The sequence below is a fragment of the Curcuma longa genome, unplaced genomic scaffold, assembly GCF_044706935.1.
Source record: "Curcuma longa cultivar G26 ecotype Majalengka, Jawa Barat unplaced genomic scaffold, ITB_CL_G26_1.1 contig_21819, whole genome shotgun sequence".
Lineage (NCBI taxonomy): Eukaryota > Viridiplantae > Streptophyta > Magnoliopsida > Zingiberales > Zingiberaceae > Curcuma > Curcuma longa.
The window spans coordinates 23,163-42,481 of record NW_027431745.1 but is presented as its reverse complement, the minus strand read 5'-3'; the positions used below and the strand labels follow the sequence as shown (position 1 = coordinate 42,481).

General features: G+C 39.4%; 1 protein-coding gene and 2 pseudogenes across 1 annotated transcript; 1 reads left to right on the top strand and 2 right to left on the bottom strand.

The window, feature by feature from the left end:
- Positions 1 to 5,248: 5,248 nt before the first annotated feature.
- LOC141817770 (uncharacterized) lies at positions 5,249 to 9,238 on the bottom strand (annotated as a pseudogene).
- A 555-nt stretch (positions 9,239 to 9,793) lies between these two features.
- On the bottom strand, positions 9,794 to 10,952 carry LOC141817768 (uncharacterized; annotated as a pseudogene).
- Positions 10,953 to 15,365: 4,413 nt separating this feature from the next.
- LOC141817771 (uncharacterized) lies at positions 15,366 to 19,193 on the top strand. The gene is made up of 3 exons (XM_074705400.1): positions 15,366 to 15,775; positions 16,386 to 16,534; positions 18,748 to 19,193. The coding sequence occupies exons 1-3, from the start codon at positions 15,590 to 15,592 to the stop codon at positions 18,878 to 18,880; spliced, it is 468 nt and encodes a 155-aa protein (XP_074561501.1). The 5' UTR covers positions 15,366 to 15,589; the 3' UTR covers positions 18,881 to 19,193.
- Positions 19,194 to 19,319: the final 126 nt, after the last annotated feature.

The following is a 19,319-nucleotide window of genomic DNA, read 5'->3' as shown; positions in this document are numbered from 1 at the left end:
AGTAAGATCTCGTGGACGTCCACCAACGAAAAGAAAGCAATCTAAAGTTGAGCAAATTGTGAAAAAGGCGGCGACAAAGAGTAGAAACCAAGCTAAGGTTTAATTGATTTTACTTTGGTTTTATGTTTTGGATATAATTGATTTTACTTTTTGTTATTTGTTAATATTGAACATATGGTTCTTTGTCGACAGGGTGTGATAGGTGGGCGATAAAGACAAATTTTTAAAGATTTATAATGGGAAGATTCAGAATGGCTGCAAAGAACATAACCTCTGCAGGTTAGTTTTACCATCTCAATGGGAAGATTCAAAATGCATGCATCTATATTTTTAGGCAATTGATTTTTGACAATGGAATGATTTTTGACACAAATGTCATTCCTATAGATCCTCATCCATTCCTTTAGATGTTTATATGTTGCTACTGAATTCACACTTGAAGGAAATGGTCTCTTGTTTCTAGGTCCATTCCACAGCTTACAACGACCATCTATTTCCATGAACCGAATTCTATTCCTTATAAGCAACATGTCCTTTACTCCCAGCTATAAAATGAATGCATGTTTGGGAACTAGTTGAGGGCACTATATGTCTTTTATGTATGAGATTTTTTATTTTAATTCTTTAGTTGGAATGATTGTTGGGACCATGGAAAAATAGCAATAAGGGACCTTGTCGCTTACCTGACCATGGTTCGAGACATTGTAATTTCCTCCGTCTCTACATATACCTTGCATTTGTGGTAACCTCGTACGTTGAGGTGTCTTTCATTGTCAAAGAAAAGAGCTATATATGCATGTGCAGAAATAAATTGTTTGCGACAAATTGTTTCTCATGATTTTTTCTTAAAATTTTTATTTCTATTTCCTCTTAGTTTGATTGAGAGTCTGAAGAATGAAACAGTCAAGTATCAGCATGTGTCAGAACATATTCAAGAAATTCAAGAATCAGTAAGACTTGCATTTCTGAACTCTTTCTTAGGATTTGCAGGTATTTGTCATCACTATTGTAACACAAATGTGATAAGTTTGTTTCTGTTTAGGATCATGCATCTTGTTCATCATTGTGCAATCATTTCAGGTTACCTTGAGAGAATTGGTAGTGAACTTTCTCACTGGAAGCTACTTATAGTTTTGCTGCTTCTCAGATGGTGGTTGTGCTGCTTCTCTTTTTGATTTCCACCGGAAGCTACTTATTGGTCAGATGGTGGTTGTAATGCATTGCGGACTCAAATTGAACAACTTAAATTGATTCCTATTTTTCTCTCGTTTGTGAGTGTAATGCATTGCGGACTCAAATTCTTAGCTAATCTATTTCGATGATTGCTACGGCATGTAATTGCTCTTTAGCAAACACTGAAGGCAAATGATGTTGATATAATTAATAGTGATGAGATTATGAAAAATAGCTTCACATTGAAATAATATTGACATTATTAAATGATGTATGATTTACAAAATTTTAGAACGATTGTGGCTTTCTACTGCTTATTAGATACCATCCATTTATGACAGGAATGATAAACAAATTGCTCGGCAACTGAACATTCATTTTTTCTGACTTGATTGAAATTGTATTTTTGAGTAAGTACAATCGTTGATGCTTGTAAATACACATGGGTTGATCTTAGAAAATTGTGGCAAAGTTAAGTATATGTACATGACAGTGGACTGGAGACGTATCACTTTGTAAAATGAGGATTAAGAAGTCCTAAAATCTCCAAGAATCCAACACGATCTTTCCCGAAAATATTCTATAGTTTCTCATCGCATGCTATTATCCTCTTGTCATCCGGATCCTGCAAAACAAATTTTATAGTGACTGTTCAACACTTGATATTGAAGATGGACATGAACAATCCAAAGGCTGAAGTGCAAATCTCACAACCATTCTGTCTTTTTTATTTCTCTAACCTTTACTAAACATTCTCAGGTCATCAAACCTCCTGTTGGTGGTGCAACATTTATACATACTAAAACAGGAACACCAATGGTTATTTGAATTAGAAATTTGATTACCTGAGTGAAAATCAAATGAACACATGATCTGGAAAGTGAAAATCCAGTGCAATCTCTACAAAACACTGGTTCTCAGAATGAAAAAGGAAAAGAAAAAAAACACTGGAAAGCGAAAATCCAGTGCAATCTCTGTTCCACCGGAAGTTGCTTCTCTTTTTGCTGCTTCTCAGATGGTGGTTGTAAACTTGATGTTCCAAGCAACTAGATTGCAAGTAAAATGAGTGTGACAATCCCAATACCTAGAAGAAAGGATGCATCAGTAGATTGCAAGTAAAATGCACGATACTAACAATTATAAACTTGGAACAGAGGTCTAATATGACAACTTAAGCATCAAAAGTAATACAACTTAAGCATATATAGCTTTCACATCAGCCATCATCTGCGTTTTATTGGTCATTGTCCAGTTAGCTTTTCTTCAAGTAAAAAGCTAAGCATACTTTATCACTTTTGATGTTCCAAGCAAAAACAATTATAACCCCAACTACAAATTTGTGAAATACAATAAATTGAACTCAGTTATCTTCATCTGAAGAGAAAGCAACGCGTGTGACAATCCAAATTATCAAACACATCATCACCACAAGTATTTGTCTAATTCTTCTCTTTGTTTTATCCAATTCAAAGAGTAACTTGCAATTTTGGATCTTCAACTCCTTCATAGTATTCTCTGCACTTTTGGCATCAGCCTCCAACTCCTTCATTACATTCTTTGCAGTTCTAGCATCAGCCTCCAACTCCTTCATTACATTCTCTGCAGTTCTAGCATCAGCCTCCAATTTGGTTATTCTTCTTAGCAATCCTGGTATTACTTGTGTTGATCTACTACACATCTCATCATCAACCCATGTCCCAGAAACCACACCCCCCTCCATTCTGCAATTCCAAGTTATTTATGAGATTAAATGCCCAAGTTTTGCACAAAAGAAAGTGACAAATAATGTTAACTTTTCCCTACCTCAAATAGTGAACATATGGCAAATCTCCTGCCTGGGTTATCATCAGTCCATGAGGTGATAATTTTCGTCATTCATCCACATCTGTATTTTGGTGTATTGGTGGTGTAGTACTTAGGCATTTTTAACCTGCAAGGACAAACATACCTTATAAATTAAAAACTCTAAACATCACTAGAAAATTCAAACTCCAATAATATATAAATCAATTTGCATCATCACAATATTAACATACAAGCATGAGCCGATATCCTATGGCAGATATCATGGTATACACAAAATAAAAGAATTAAAAGATTATCCTGAAAACAATCAATAGAACAACCTAACACTGGCTCAAAGTTCTGTAATAGCATGGGTATGTCCAACTTCTATTTCAAAATGCAAAAAAACTAACACACTTATATTCATAAGAAATTCAGAGTTAATCTGACTTCAACAGGCTATGGATGTTTATCAAGGAATCTGTCAATAGTGACCCAAAGAAAGCTTGGCTTGAGTACTTTACTTGAAGAAGCTAGTCCACCATGCTGTGAGCACACACTAGAAGAAAAACAGTCATAGACATCGGTGGAAAATCGATGTCTATGAGAAAATCGACTGATGTCTATGAAGGCGTTGTAAAAGGTCTGACATTTTAGACATCGGTTTGTAACCGATGTAATATCACTCTACGACATCGGTTTGTAACCGATGTAGAACCGATGTAGTATCACTCAAAGACATCGGTGTAAAACCGATGTAATATCTGTTTAACATCAATTTTAGCAACGATTTTCGACCGATGTAGTATCACTCAAAGACATTGGTTATGCAACGGTGTACAACCGATGTAATATCTGTTTAACATCAATATTACAACGGTTTTCGACCGATGTAATATCACTTAACGACAACGCTTCCAAACCGATGTCATTGGATTTTAAACTGTTGTAATAACACTTATTTTTTTATATTGTTTATAAATTATGATCATGCAAGATGATAAAATTATCATAATATTATAAATTCATCAAACAAATCACAAATACAAAAGCACCGATATATTTAATCACCTCAATATTTACAAATAATCAAAAGTAACTAACACAAATATTCTTCTTGCAACATATTACATTGTTTTCATCCTCAGAAGGAACTAATAGAATCCTCAACGTATACAAATAACCTTTTGACTGCTGTACTTCTTCTACAGATACAAATCCAAAAGGGAAAAGTAAACAAAATCTCCATCTAGCATAGCAATGAATCATGAGCCACTCCATTCACTTACTTGGAACAGGCTTGGACCAGCAAGCTTTAAATTCTTGGATGCTCTCCGTAGACTCTTGGACAAGAGACTTCTGTTGTTCCTTTAAACAACTAAAAAAGAGGTAACGGCTATAAGCACCATGTAAGCAGTTGAAGATTGCACAAAGATCCATTAAGGAAATCACTGACCTTTTCCTAATATAAGCATGTACCGCTGCAACAGTGTATAGGACTAGAAGAGAACTGAAGATCAAAATCATGATGGCTCCATTTGCGATTAAATAACACAATATTGAAATTGAAATGTAGTTTGTAATTGGAGGTAACTGAGATCTTGTCAGTAACATAACTGGAAAAGACATGAAAACTGGTAGCATAGCACAGACGAAGAATGGGAGTGGCATTCTCAAATTAGACTCTATTGCTGACAAAATGGAAGGCACAGATGTATCAAGCTCCCAAGCCCGTGCTTGCCGATTCAGAGCAAAAAAGACTGCAGCAATAATGAAACCAGTGATCTGCAAAGTTGGATAGTTTGTCAACTTCCAATAAATGTTAGAGAAACTATGAAAAACTGTAATGAGAAAAAGTATTTCAGCCACAAAGAAGAAAAGTGCATGCATCAGTTTTAACAAGTTTGGAGGAAATGAAAGATTGTAATGCCTATTCAGCTATTCCATTGTGACAGATAATTACACGTAGATGTACATAATAAAATCCTATATCTGACAAAAGGAAGAATAATGGTTCAAGTGATCAGTAGTACACACCAAAAAAATGTTCACATGAAATGTTTGCTGGCTTAAGACAGAGCTTACTAAGAAACCCAAGCAAAATGCTATCAGGATTGTGAATTTTTATTGCATTGTAAAGTCCCCATACCACATTATGACCTCCTGATGATTGCCTTCCACAAAATACAATACCAACCCTGCATTTTAATCATGTCATTCAGTAAATGCATCATAAGCTATAGATCAAACAAGGGCACATCATCATTTCCAGCATATTGACACAATTCAGTCACTGATGAATAAGAACATTCATCACTAATACAAATATCCAGCAGCTGCGATGGCATAGGTCCCCAGGTTCATATTGAACACCTTTTCAACATTCCCCTGTGAAAAAGAGCACTCTGATTTGGATTTCAATAACACAAATTTGTTCCAAGTAGAGAAACAAGGTGAGAAGCCGACTAATTTTAAAATCCTTTACACCTCCCATAAAATAGTGTGACAAGTCTTGAATGTACCTTAATGATGATATTAGGTGAAACATAGAGAAATTTGTTCATGCTCGGGATGACAAAAGGTAGAAGTTCTGGCCGAAGGAGTTCACAAAGTTAAAGCACCATAAGAGTTCCTTGGCAATTCTAGCGACTGTATATACACTCACCCAGTGATTTCAAGGTTGGAATGAGGCAAAAGAACTTTCAGCTTGTAGTACGATAACTTCTCGTCTTCATTTTCCGGCACAAATAAATGGAAAAGGATGTCGTCTGGATATCTAGAAGAAGACAAAAAAAAAATCAAACAAACACTGACAAGTTTCAATTAAGTGGCATTTAAGTAGCATTATGGTATATGGTAAAAACTCCAAAGCAATCTCATTGTCAAAAGGCCTAGCTCATCATAAAAGAAGCTAACTAAGTTGAGACATTATTGACATACATACTTTATTGCCAAGGCAATTGCAGCTTATCAAATGCTAGAGCAATAAACACCCTTCTTCATTTGTCGAATTGATGAACATTATGATCCGGAATAAATCACAATAATTGCTTGGCATATATACTGCATGTCATCACAATAGCAATACTAGATTTTCCCAACATTTACTCGGTCCTGATTTGCTAATAGATGCCACGTTCATGATTGATTGACATTAATCTAATTGATTGTTTAACCAATGCACTAGTTTCTGACTTTCTTCATATTGTCATCAAGAACTGGCACAGCGAGCACTCGGAGATCCAAGCAATCTGTCGAAGAGAATAGATGTAATCGTCTACCTACCTTGTCTTGCTCTGCAACGGTGGCACTGTGACCTTCTTCTTCCTCATCAACCCTCGGTCTGATCGACTGTTAAAAATCACAATTTTCTATGAACGTAGCCCTCGGTAACAATCCAAACATCAAGAAATCGAGATTCAAGTCCTAATCACGATGATACAGATAACAGAATAAGAAGGGATTTTTAGCTCACGATGGGTTGGGAGCGATTTGGGTCCAAGGGGATCCAGTTTGGGAGAGGATCAGATGAGTCGCGGAAGTGGGAGGCGGGGAGGAACACGAACTGGAGGCAGGCAAGGAGTATGATGGCGACAAAGGCGAGGGTTTGCATCACCGGACGCGGCCGCGGAACCGGATCGATGTCCGCACGGAGCGCCGTGGCGGGCGAGGGGGAAGGCTTCGCGGAGGAAGGCGTCCGCCGGAACAGGCCGGAGGCGCTGGCTCGGGAAATTGGCCGCGCTGCTGCTCGGGAAATTGACCGACGCCGGAACAGGCGTCAGTTGAGAAGGGGAGGGGTGGTTGAAGACGCGGCGGTGTCGTTGAAGCGGCGGAGATGTCCTGAATAAAGGTCTTCTGTGGAGTTGAGGGGGTGTCGTTGATCGAAGACGCGGCGGTGTCTTTGATCGAAGATGCGGCGGTGTCGTTGATCGAAGACGAGGCGGTGTCGATGAAGGTCTTCTGTGGAGTCTAGGGTTAAGTCCGGGAGTCTAGGGTTAAGTCCGGTGTAGTGTTGGAACCGCGGGTTTAGGAATTTTGGAAGCGCGTAGTGGAAGAAATATTTGGAGGGAGAGAGGGAAAGAAAACATCAAAATATACAACGGTTTTAAATTGTTATTATAGCTTTCAAAACCGTTGTTGAAAGCGCAAATAGACATCGGTTTTAAATTGTTGTTATAGCTTCTAAAACCGTTGTTGAAACCGTAAATAGACAACGGTTTTCAAACTGTTGTCATAGTCTTCAAAAACCGTTGTTGTAGGCTGGCATAGACAACAGTTTTGAAACCGTTGTTGTATCCTCCAAAAATCGTTGTCGTAGTCTCCCATCAACCTCTCAAAGACATCGGTTTTTCTTAAAACCGTTGTAAAAAAGTAAAAGACATCGGTTTTGTCATAAAACCGATGTCTTTTGAGTGTTGTTAAAGACCGATTTTCTTGTAGTGACATGGCTAAAGTATGTTATGAACTAAACTTCTATTATTTCCACATACATCCCAACTATTCTTTCTTACCAAATCAAACACATAGATAACTTTCCTTCAAATTCATATGTTTCCGCAACAATTGCTAGGGCATCATAAATTGTCACAATATGGTTCATAATACAATTATCTATTGATTTAGATTTATAAATAGTTGATGAAGGTATTTTCTTTATGATAAAAATAGCATGGAAACAATATAAGGTCAGTTTAACAAATGTTATAAGCAGTAATAAATTGTTGATGAAGGCTTAGCTCTCCTTAATTTTTTTCCTTAAAGAATACATACACCTATTAATAAGCACTAATAAGATTAATTAACTCATAAATTTATATAGTCTAATAGAAACAAAAAATCATAGAGATTATTTAACCTAATCTTCTTGTAATCACCAAATATAACTTACTGCTTACCTGTTCGATTTCAGACAGTGAAGACTTTGCTGTAAATCAAGTAGATGCGGCGGCGACGATCGTAGAGGAGGAGGAAGGAAGATGCGACGGCGGCGGTCGCAGAGGAGGAGGAAGGAAGATGAGGCGGCGGCAGTCGCAGAGGAGGAGGAAGGAAGATGCGGCGGCGACGGTCACAGAGGAAGAGGAAGGAAGATGCGGCGACGGCGGTCGCAGAGGAGGAGGAAGGAAGATGCGACGACGGCGGTCACAGAGGAGGAGGAAGAACGTGGGCAGCGACAGGCACAGAGGAGGAGGAAGAAGGAAAAGGCGCGGAGGGAAAAATTTCGGTGGGTTTAGGGTTTTTTCTCTTTGCAACGGTAGAAAAACTTTTCCTCGTGGCATGACATACATGGACTGCCACGTATGTCATGTTACGTTTTCCTGCTAATTTTTCATACTGTGTATCATCATAGCCTCCCAAGAATGAGTGGAGATCTGTGTGCTAAGAAATCCCCTTCCATGTCCAGTATGTAGAAATCTACAGGGAAAATCAATTCTTTTACCTTTACTGATACATCTTCAATCATACTAGTTGGGTGAGCTTGACTTCTGTCGGCTAATTGAATCACTACCCCTGTAGGCTGTAGAGGACCAATACCCAACATCTGAATAACTGATCTTGGCATCACATTTATGGAAGCTCCCAAATCTAACATAGTATCTTAGAATAAATTGCTCCCAATTTCACAAGGCATAGTAAACACTCCTGGGTCTTCATATTTTTGAGGAATTTGCTGAAAAAGCGTTGAAACATTCTTCCCCATGTTAACCAACTCATTACCTTTCAACCTCTTTTTGTGCATGCATAAGTCCTTGAGAAATTTAGCATACTTTGGAATTTGCTTGATCATGGTTAGAAAGGGTACATTTACCTCCACTTTACTGAACAAGTTTATCAACTCTTGAAATTCTTTGGATTTCTCCTCCTCTACGCTCCTTCTAGCTTGAATTTTACGTTGGGGAAAGGGCAAAGGAATCCTTGGTTCCATCCCTTGAGCTGAATTTGGTGTTATTAAAATAGGGGCTGAATTCTGAGTTAGTATAGTTGCTATAGTATCTTCAAAACTTCTATTTTCTTCATGTTCTTCAACCGAAATTGGAGGATCAATTAAGGAAGGGCTTGGCTGTGAATTTTGGCCACCAATGGATGCTGAAACATCGATTTCGGGGCTATTTTGAGCTGAAATTGGAGTTGCTGGAATTCTCTCATTAATTTCTAATTTTTGAGTGTTTGAATTTGAAATAGACTTCCCACTCCTCAAAGTTATGGCACTAACATTTCCCTTAGGATTAGGAGTTATTTGTGATGGTAATTGGCTTGACTCTTGAGCTTGCAATTGATTCATTCCACTTGCTAATTGTCCAATTTTCCTTTCAATATTTTATAAGGTTGTATCAGTCCTTTGTTGATTTTGTTGTTGTAGTAAATTAAATTGTTGTTGCTGTAACATTTACTGCATCAACTCCTCCATCTTTTGTTGTTATATATTGAAAGTATTAGAGTTGTCATAACTCGTATATGGTTTTTGTTGAGCCTGAAACATGGGAGGTGGCTGTTGAAAATTTTGAACTTGCTGTGAATTCTGTATGGGAGGCTGGAATTGTTGAATTTGACTCAAAAAAGACTAAAAAGGTTGCTGTAAATTCTGCATAGATGGCTGGAAATGCTGTGAAACTTAGAATTGAGGCTGAAAAGGTTGCTGTAAATTCTGCATAGATGGCTGGAACTGCTGTGAAACTTAGAATTGAGGCTGAAATGGTTGATTTCCTTGCTGAAATTGTTGTTGTGGCTGTTGAATTTGATTTATAGGTTGCTGAAATTGTTGGAATTGATTGGGAAATTGCTGGGAACTCGGAAATGGCTGTTGTTGGGGCTGAAATGGTTGATTCCCTTGCTAACATTATTGAAATTGGGATTGATTTTGAGGTTGAGATGGTTGGGAAGGTTGTTGTTGATAGAAAAAGTTCCCATACTTCAAATTAGGATGATTCTTCCACCCCTGATTGTATGTGGATGAAAATGGATCATTCTTTGGTTGAAACTGAGCTCTAGTCAAGGTGGCTAATGATTCATCTTGTTGAAGATTAGGGCACAAATTCGAATTATGCTCTTGACTTGAACAAATACCACATACTCTCATAGTTTGGTTGGTGGATGAAGCTATTGGAAAATTCTTCTCCTTGCCCATGTTACTCAAAGCCATTTACTTCACCAACGATGTTAATTCCAATAGTGAGTTCTTTATCTCCTTTTGTTCATTTGAAACCATTTGAACTTCACTAACCCCTCTAGTAGAAAGTGCTCTACTCCCAAATTGTTGTGAATAATTCTCTGGCTTGCTCAGGGATTTTGTTCACCAAGGCTCCTCCAGCTGCAACATCTATCATGCTCCTATCCATGGGAAGCAAACCCTCGTAAAAATATTGAACAAGAAGTTGCTCACTGATTTGGCGTTGAGGACAGCTAGAGCATAACTTCTTGAACCTCTCCCAGTAATCATAAAGGGACTCCCCCACCACTTGCTGAATACCACAGATGTTTTTCCTTATGATTGCTGTCCTAGATGTCGAAAAAAATTTCTCCAAAAATGCCTTCTTCATTTCAATCCAGCTAGTGACATGTCCAGTAGGCAAATAGTAGAGTCAATCCTTTGCAACTCCAGTCAATGAAAATGGAAAAGCTCTCAACTTGATATCTTCTTCAGAAATTCCTTGTGGCTTTATGGTGGAGCACACTATATGAAACTCGTGCAGGTGTCTGTTTGGATCTTCTCCAGATAATCCCTGAAACTTGGGTAGAAGATGAATGAGGCCCGATCTGAGCTCGAAATCCCCAGCTAACTCTGGATAAGCAATGCATGAGTACTGATAACCATCATCAGGAGCTGCAAGCTCCTTCATAGTCTTGCTGTTCTCTGCCATAGGACTGCTAAGATGTGAAGAACTGCTCTCAGCCACGTTTGATGCTCTTTCTCGAAGTTTCAAAGACCTCAGGGCTCTTAAAGTTCTCTCTAACTCTGGATCAAATTCAGCTAAATCACCACCTGCGCTCCTGGTCATAAACTCAACAAAAATGAAGGAAAAAGATCAGATATGCAATCAAATCAAGAAAAATAGAAAACAAAAAATGTAAAACTATGTAAAAGCTCAAATCAAACAATTTCTACTAACTCCCCGGCAACGGCGCCAAAATTTGACAACCCTAGAATTGATATGTCACGATTAGGGTTTCAAATTGATTTAATTATCGAAAACCCACAAGGAATACAAATCAAACGAAGTATAGGGGCCTCGAGTCATATTTTTCCGAGAAGTAATAGAAAATTATTTAAATCGAGCTTGCGTGTCGTTCTTTTTGGGGTTTTCAAATGTAAATGGGTTTTGGGGTTTTGGAATGAAATGTAATTCAAAATCAGTAAGTAAATGGAAAATGCAATTCACTAATCTAAAGATGAAACTATTGAACCAAGGTATCAAAGCAATCCTAAGATGCAATTCAACTCGAAGCAAAAGACTGCAACCTACCCTAGTTGTGCTCTGAAGCAATTATGGAATTTAAAGTTCAATTCTCTGTTAACTGATGTTTGTCAAACCCTAATGCAAGCTAAACCCTAATGCAAGCTTCAAACTCAACTAGTTAATGCTATCTGCAAACAAGTCTAAAACATGAAATGCAATTCAAGGAAAATAATAACATGCAGAAACTAAATAGCTTGCAAAAATTTCAAACTAGAAAGGTCAATCTCACTTTCAAGAATACAATTAGCTAACCAAATGAAATTAACTAACATCAACACCAGTGCTTAAGCTAAAAACCCTAACAAACTGATACTGAACAGTATCACCTGATACTGAAGTGTGCGAAATTCAGATATAGGAGGGTTTAAAACGAAGCTTAGAAAACATCTAAAACAAATCAGTCAACAAACAATAGCAAAGTATTAACCAAATAACAGGAATTCACAATTGTTGAAAGAAATTTGATCAGAACAGACATTCAGAAATGGAAATGAAGAAATAAAATTTCAGAAATCGAATTGCAAGAAACATCCCAGCCTTCCCTTTCCCCGTGTTTCCTCAATTTGGTGTCAACAAATCATTGAATCCAACAATGTGGCTTCGACAATCCCTTTGGAAGCTTGAAGGTGGTCGCTGGGTGTAGTTTGCTCGCAGCCCGAACCCTGAAAACCCCGAAGAAACCCTCTCCGGCGCGAACAGAGCACTGTGCGAAGCAATTTTTTCAGTTGCAAAACTGGATTCCTTCTCTTCCTCCTCCTTGCGCTGATGAACTTGCTGAAGCCTTGGACGTGTTTCGTGATCTTCAGAGAACCCCTCGTCGACGCACGACTTCGGATTATTTAGCAACTCACCGGAACAAGAAGGAACAAGGGTGGCATCACAAGAAATCCTCCCCGCGCCAGCGTCGTCCAACTGCCGATTGTCACCCAATGAACCAGCTTTAGACTCCTAAGGGACCAAGGAACACGATGGAATCAATTTTTGGGATGGGGCTTGGCCTGGAGCTACGTCGCTGAGCAGAGTAGAGCTTCGTCGCGGAATGCGATGAACAGTGGCGCAACCACTGTTCATCGCGTTTTGGATTTCTTTTTATCCTAGCCATTAATCAGCTGATCTGAGCCGTTGGTTCTTAATCCAATGGAGAAAGTTTGATTTTGGGGTTTAAGGGAGACTTAGGGTTTGTGGAGAATGGTGGATCTTGATCGGGCTTGAGTTAGGTCATGTCTTCAATGTGGGCTTGATCAATTTGGGCAAACTTGGCTCGATTCGATCGCGGTTGAGCTCGATCTTGGTCCAATTTGAGCCCTACAATCGATTAAACTCAATTAATATAAAATTAGCATGGAAATTATAATCAAACCTCTAATTATGCAATATAACGTAAAATATGATCAAATCGATTCATTATGCAATTTATTTTCATGCAAGAACATAAAAATGAATCGATTAAAGTGCATACAAAAATGATCGCGGCCTCATACGATCGATCCCACAACCATTTGTGAGGAGATAAATTGAGAAACTATAGTTGATCACGACGGAAAAGGGTATTGCTCAGCTTCACCTTGATTCAAACTTTTATCCTCTTTTATAAGTCTGCTCCATCGTAATCAACTCAGCTATATTCCAAAGACGATATTTTTCTTACTTGAATCTACTAGTCAGGCCTTTAATTTATCGGGTGCATTAAGCTTTTCAAACTCACTTTGTATCACTTTTTGTCTTGTCTTTAAATCCATTTCGGTCTGAACCTCCAAGATATTGAATCGATGTCTCATTTATCCTTGTGAATACAAATCGACATCAATCAAGTTAGAAGCAGGGGTGAGTATTCGGTTAAAACCGAACCGAACCGAATCGAATAAATCAAAAACCGAATTGTTTTGACCAAACCGAACCGACCGAATTTTGCTATGATAATCGAATAAACCGAACCGATAAAAAATCGGTTAATTCGGTTTTTAACCGAATTACCCAATTTTTTGCACGAATTACCTGTAATCTGTGGTGCAAAAGCAGCTTTTAATCAGAAAAGAAGTCCTTTAAATTAGAAGTCAAGCGACGGCGCTGAGCGAGAATAAGGGGAAGAACCGAAGAGAGCGAGAACAAGGGAAGAACCAAAGAGGAAGCAGCGGCGTAAGCAATCGAAACTTACAGATGGGTTTTCTTCTTCCGGATCGCGCCCCCAATCGAGCTGCTGCCAACGCCGAATCAAGCCCCTTGCTCACCCTCGATTGCTGCCGGCGTCGCGTAGTCCTTCCACCCTTCGTCGGCGACCACACTACCTCGTGGACGGGGCGATTTGGCTGCGGCTCGTCGCAATCGGAGGAGACAGAAGAGGAAGCAATTTGTGGAGAGTCGCGGCGAGCGGTGTAAGCAATCGAAACTTACAGATGGGTTTTCTTCTTCCGGATCGCGCCCCCAATCGAGCTGCTGCCAACGCCGAATCAAACCCCTTGCTCACCCTCGATTGCTGCCGCCGTCGCGTAGTCCTTCCACCCTTCGCCGGCGACCACACTACCTCGTGGACGGGGCGATTTGGTTGCGGCTCGTCGCAATCGGAGGAGACAGAAGAGGAAGCAATCTGTGGAGAGTCGCGGCGGCGAACTCGCGACTGAGGGAATCGCGATAAAGAGAGGAGGTCGCGACAGAGGGAAGTGAGGGAATCGCGGCGGTAGGGTTTTTTTACTGCGGTAGCGGTAGGATTTTTTTTACTGCCCGAGGCCCCGAACCGATTAAAATGAGATTAGTTCGGTTTAATCGGGTAAACCGAACCGAAATTTTTAAAAACCGAACCCGAACCGATTAAATCGAAAAAACTGATTTTTTTATTAAATAAAACCGAAATTCCGTATAAACCGAACTGAATTAAAAATTCAATTCGATTTGATCGGTTTATTCAGTTTAACCAAAATTTTGCCCAGCCCTAGTTAGAAGTCTTCCTTCTCCATGACATCCTAATCTTCTAATCAACACTGACTTTATAAAATTGTGTTTCAGATTTATCCAGAACACTCGCTACTTTATTAAAATCGCAAGGGACCAACGACGGCTCCAAGCTCCCCTAGCTAGCTTATGAAGCTCCGACCATAATTCTTCTCTAATCTTTCTGTCTAGACTTGCCCTCTTCCTCGTCAGTAACAAGCAGTGAATGAACTAACAGTCCAAATCCACTTCTTTCTTCCATCACAACCAAAAATGCATTCGGAGAAACATTGTGCTTCACGTACTGCACTGCACTGCACTGCACTGCTAGCAGACAGCTCGGAGCTCTCCTCATGCGCTGAGACTATACTTCCTCAGTGCTCTTCTCCGATGTATGGGTCATCTTCCCTAGAGGTAGAGGTATCAACATTGGTCTCAAGATGCATGCCAGAAGAGGTAGGTTCTGACTCTGAATGCATTTTTATCAATCCTCGTTTCGTCTGGGATGAAGTTGGGTGTTCATCGACGAACTGGTAGAAAGCGATCCGAGATAAACAAGGGCCACCAGTGTGAGCATATGATTGTACTCCTCCGATCTCTCCAGTTTTGCAATGAAGAAATCACAGCCTGTATCAGTCAGAGGCAGCTCCAGTTTCACAATGATTGTCGCTCTCCATCTTCCTCCCATGGCCTTGGACTTCTCCCTTCGTCGTTGGAGCTTTCCAAGTCCTCGTGGCCGTGGTCGCGCCTCCTTGTGATCCTCGAGATGGAGATCTTCTCCCCGTCCATCCATCTCTGTTTCTTCCACCTTCTTCTTTGCGAAAATCAATCGATTTCTCTCCTCCTCCGTCTGGTATCCCGCCATGCTCATCCGTCTCTCCCTCATTAGGGCATCGATGCAGAAGAAAAAGAAATTTTAGGAAATGTGTTGGAAAGTAAATAAATAAAATGTGGGGGGTGAAATGCAATTTGCGCACTCGTTGGAAAGCGAAAGAATTGGCTTCGTCCTTGCCTTGCCGTCTGATCTCGTCCGCAGACGCCGACGGAGACCCAGCAACGGATTCCACGCCTGCTCACACCAAAAGCCAAGCGCCAACCTTTGAACCATCGATCCTTTCTCCATTTCTCCTCCTTCTCCATTATGGTATAAATCCTCCTCGCCCTTTCCCTTTCCCTTTCCCTCCCTCTCTCGCCCGGAAGCTCCGTATCTATCTGACCACCCAGACGGAGGAGAAGGTGTAAGCGGTGACGCCATGGCGAAGCTCTACGTGCACACGGTGCCTCCGCCGGATCTGAACAAGAATACTGAGTGGTTCATGTACCCCGGCGTCTGGACCACTTACATATTCATACTCTTCTTCGCCTGGCTCCTTGTCCTCTCCTTCTTCGGCTGCTCCGCCGGCATGGCTTGGACCGTCGTCAATCTCTTCCACTTCTCGGTAGGCGGCACCGATTTCCCTTGCTCACCCCAAAGTTTTGATCTTTTGCCCCTTTCATGATCTCGTTCCCAATGTTCACAATAGTAGGGTTTCTGAATGTTGAGTTTCGAGATGTTGTGGCGTATTTGATTCGATTACAGAACATAACATATGGATCAAAGGTGAGAGCATTTTAGAAATGACCACGGAGGAACTTTTTTGATGGCGCAAATTAAGGTTTTGCCCCTCTCCAAACTGGTTAGGTTTGATCGATGCTATACAATGCGGTGGAGGAGTTGGGATCAGTAATTACAATTTTGCATCCTCTTTATTTTCGTGAGCTTTAAGTAAACGATTTCGCAAGATGCTTCGATATGTCTTTCTTCTTTATGAAATGTTCAGGTATTTTATTAGCTGCACTTGCTGATCCACAATCACGTTGTCCTTGTAATTTACACCTGCTATATTTATCTTGATCTGAGATAGGTCAATTTCCTAAGAATTAACTGATTCTTGTGTATGTTTCCTGAGCTTGTTCGCTCACAAGTTTCCATGTTTACTTGATTACGCATAGTCTCATATGTGGCTTTTTGTCTTTCTGCGTGTAATTTTTAACTGGATTGTTTGTCAGGTCACATATTACTTCTTCCACTGGAAAAAGGGTACTCCGTTTGCTGAAGATCAGGGTATATATAATAACTTGACCTGGTGGGAGCAGATAGATAATGGCAAGCAACTAACACGTAACAGGAAATTTTTGACTGTGGTACCTGTTGTCCTGTAAGTATTATGCTTCTAAGTTCTTCCAATAGTTTCAATTTCCCACATGAAAACCATCTCAGCAATTGCTATTTATGTTGATAGGCAATATGGTGTTAACTGCTAACACTTAGCTTGTTATGTTTCTTGTTGCAATTCTAAGCTTGTTTATGTTTACCGTTGCAATTCTCTTAAGTCAAATTTTGGTTCTGTATTTGCTTATGACACCCATGTCCCAGGAAACCTCTTCCGTGGAAATTTAGAAAAATCCACAACATGCAATTTTCATAGATGATATTCATGTATTTTAGTAAGATCTTCGAATGCTTGTTTAGCACACTCAACTATGTCTTTTAGGTTTGTTTATCTATCGTCTTTTCTAAATTCCCATATTAGATTTATCTCGGAAAAGTTTAGAGCACATGATCAGAGAATGTGCTTTCCAATTTCTGTTTTTTGTTCAAGTTGAAATCACCTCTCTCTACCTTGTTTTTTCATAGTGATCAAATTTTGGCTCTTTCCTTTAGCAAGTGACCACAGGAAAGAGTAATTTTGGGATTGGGCTTCAATGCAAGGTTTGCAAATTAAAAGTGGAACTAGCACAAGTTTTAGGGTTGAAAGCTTCTGTCTAATGATTTCCTGAAGCAGGCATAACAGGGATGAAACCGAAAACTAGATTCACTTGTGCTGTCTTTGGTGATTCACCTATTTCAGACTAGTTCAAGGCTAGATTCTTGGAAGTCCTGTTTTAGCATTTAGTTTCAAAGAGAGAGTCAGGAAGAAGGAGCATATCCAAGGTCTATAAGAACTAATGCAGGGTTAGTTTAGTTATACCAGCAACTGTTTGCTTAGATATTGATCCTTGTTAATTTTCTTCATTTATAAGTTGGCATGTACTAGAAGGGAAGACTTAGTGCAACGGTAAAGTTGCTACTATGTGATCTTGAGGTTACGGGTTCAAGTCCCGGAAATAATCTCTTGCAAAATGCAAGGTAGGCTGCATACAATACATCTAATGTGGTCCGACCCTTCTTTGGGACTTTGCATTGACTGGATCTTCGTGCACCGGGCTGCCTCTTTATAAGTTGGTGTGTACCATATGGTTGTGCGACCAAAATCCCAATGTTCAAGCATAACCAAGTGAATTAACAAAGAAGAGTTGGGAGATATGTCATTGCATCAAATATTGTATGATTTATACAAGAGTATGACACTTGAAACATGAGTTAATGAAGGATATAGTTTGGCAATCATCAGTGCAACAGGAGTTGAACATGGTGGTGTATTTTTGATATAGTATCAACTTGCTAATTACTAATGCATAGGAATATAACTTGCTGAAAGTATTTAGATCAATGCTGAATACTTATACTAGATATTCCTATTCATCTAAAAACTTGTAATAAACATCCGTATCAGACACTTGGATTCACACCCAAGTTACCCTTATAAACAAGTCAGAGTAACGTAGCTGAAATTTGTCAGTACCACTAAAGAAAAGAGGAGCTATGGTAGGGCAATAAAGGAAAGAAAAATTGTTGGTTGAAAATTGTAAATTTTCTAATCTTTGTTGTTTGTTTGTAGCTATTAGATTTAATCTGATATTTTGATAAATCTTGCGACGCAGCAAGAAATGCTATATTTGAAAACAAGGTCTGACATACACTTGTCCCAAATGTTTATACTTAATTTTTGGTATTTTCATCTCCCCCTTCTAATCTGTGTTGATGACACTCGAACACCAGCTCAGCAAGTGGACATTAGGTATCCCTATGGTGGATCACGTGTAAGGAATTTTAGAAATAGTTGTGTCATGCATCAGACATTTCGATCCATACCTCTGTCAAATACTTGAACTTGAATTGACAAACATAGCCTGAGCTCGACATAATCATGATTTGAACCTGACAAGGTGCTGCAAAGGTTGAAAAATGTAGCCCAATTACTTGCGAAAAATGTAGCCTAATTACTTGCTATTGGCAGCCTTTTCTTACTGTTCATGTGATTTCATGTTCTTAAATTATTGCATGATACAGGGCATGATAGAAGAGGCTTATAGTTGTTTAGCTAGATTCATGGTTCTTGGTGAATGATTTAATCCTGTAGAACTCTTCTAAAGAACTTTAACAACCAACTAAGACTTAAGTTACTTGACTGTTTAAAAAACTTGAGCACAATTATTCTCTTCTCTTCCCTTTGTTTCTACTTTCATGTTTGCGTTCTGGATTGGGCAGGTACCTCATAGCCTCGCACACAACTGACTACCGACACCCAATGCTATTCCTGAACACACTTGCAGTGGCGGTTTTGGTGATTGCTAAGTTCCCCAACATGCACAAGGTCCGGATCTTCGGAATCAATGGTTAACTGATGCTGCAGCACATAAACGATGTCAGATCATTTTCATCGCCAATCAACCGAAGTCATCATTTATGTTATTAGATCACAGTAGTACTAAAGTTGCAGCGACGTTTTTTCTTCCCTCTCTGATTTAGATATCTGTAAGTTGCTGTCTGAGTTAGTCGAATACGACCATACTGATGTTTCCTTGGATATAAATCTTGCTCTCGAACTCAATCAGGGTTATGTATCTGTTTCTAGTTGTTTTCCCCCCGAAGAAGTGGAAAGAGATTGATTGAATAAAATGCCAAAAGCATGCAGCTCTGTTAAATTCTCGTTACATAGGCAGCAAACTTTGCAAAAGGTGGACTGACATCTGAAGCATTGTGTGGCATAGAATGGATCTGCAATTTTTTCATTCAAGGTTGATCGTTTCGAATAAAATTAGCTGATTATAAATGAGATC

Bases quoted from the DNA above. Each gene is read 5' to 3' on its own strand.
- LOC141817771 (XM_074705400.1), top strand. From the start codon at position 15,590: ATGGCGAAGCTCTACGTGCACACGGTGCCTCCGCCGGATCTGAACAAG. The intron at 15,776-16,385 runs GTAGGCGGCACC...ATTGTTTGTCAG, and splicing joins TCAATCTCTTCCACTTCTCG to GTCACATATTACTTCTTCCA. The intron at 16,535-18,747 runs GTAAGTATTATG...TGGATTGGGCAG, and splicing joins ACTGTGGTACCTGTTGTCCT to GTACCTCATAGCCTCGCACA.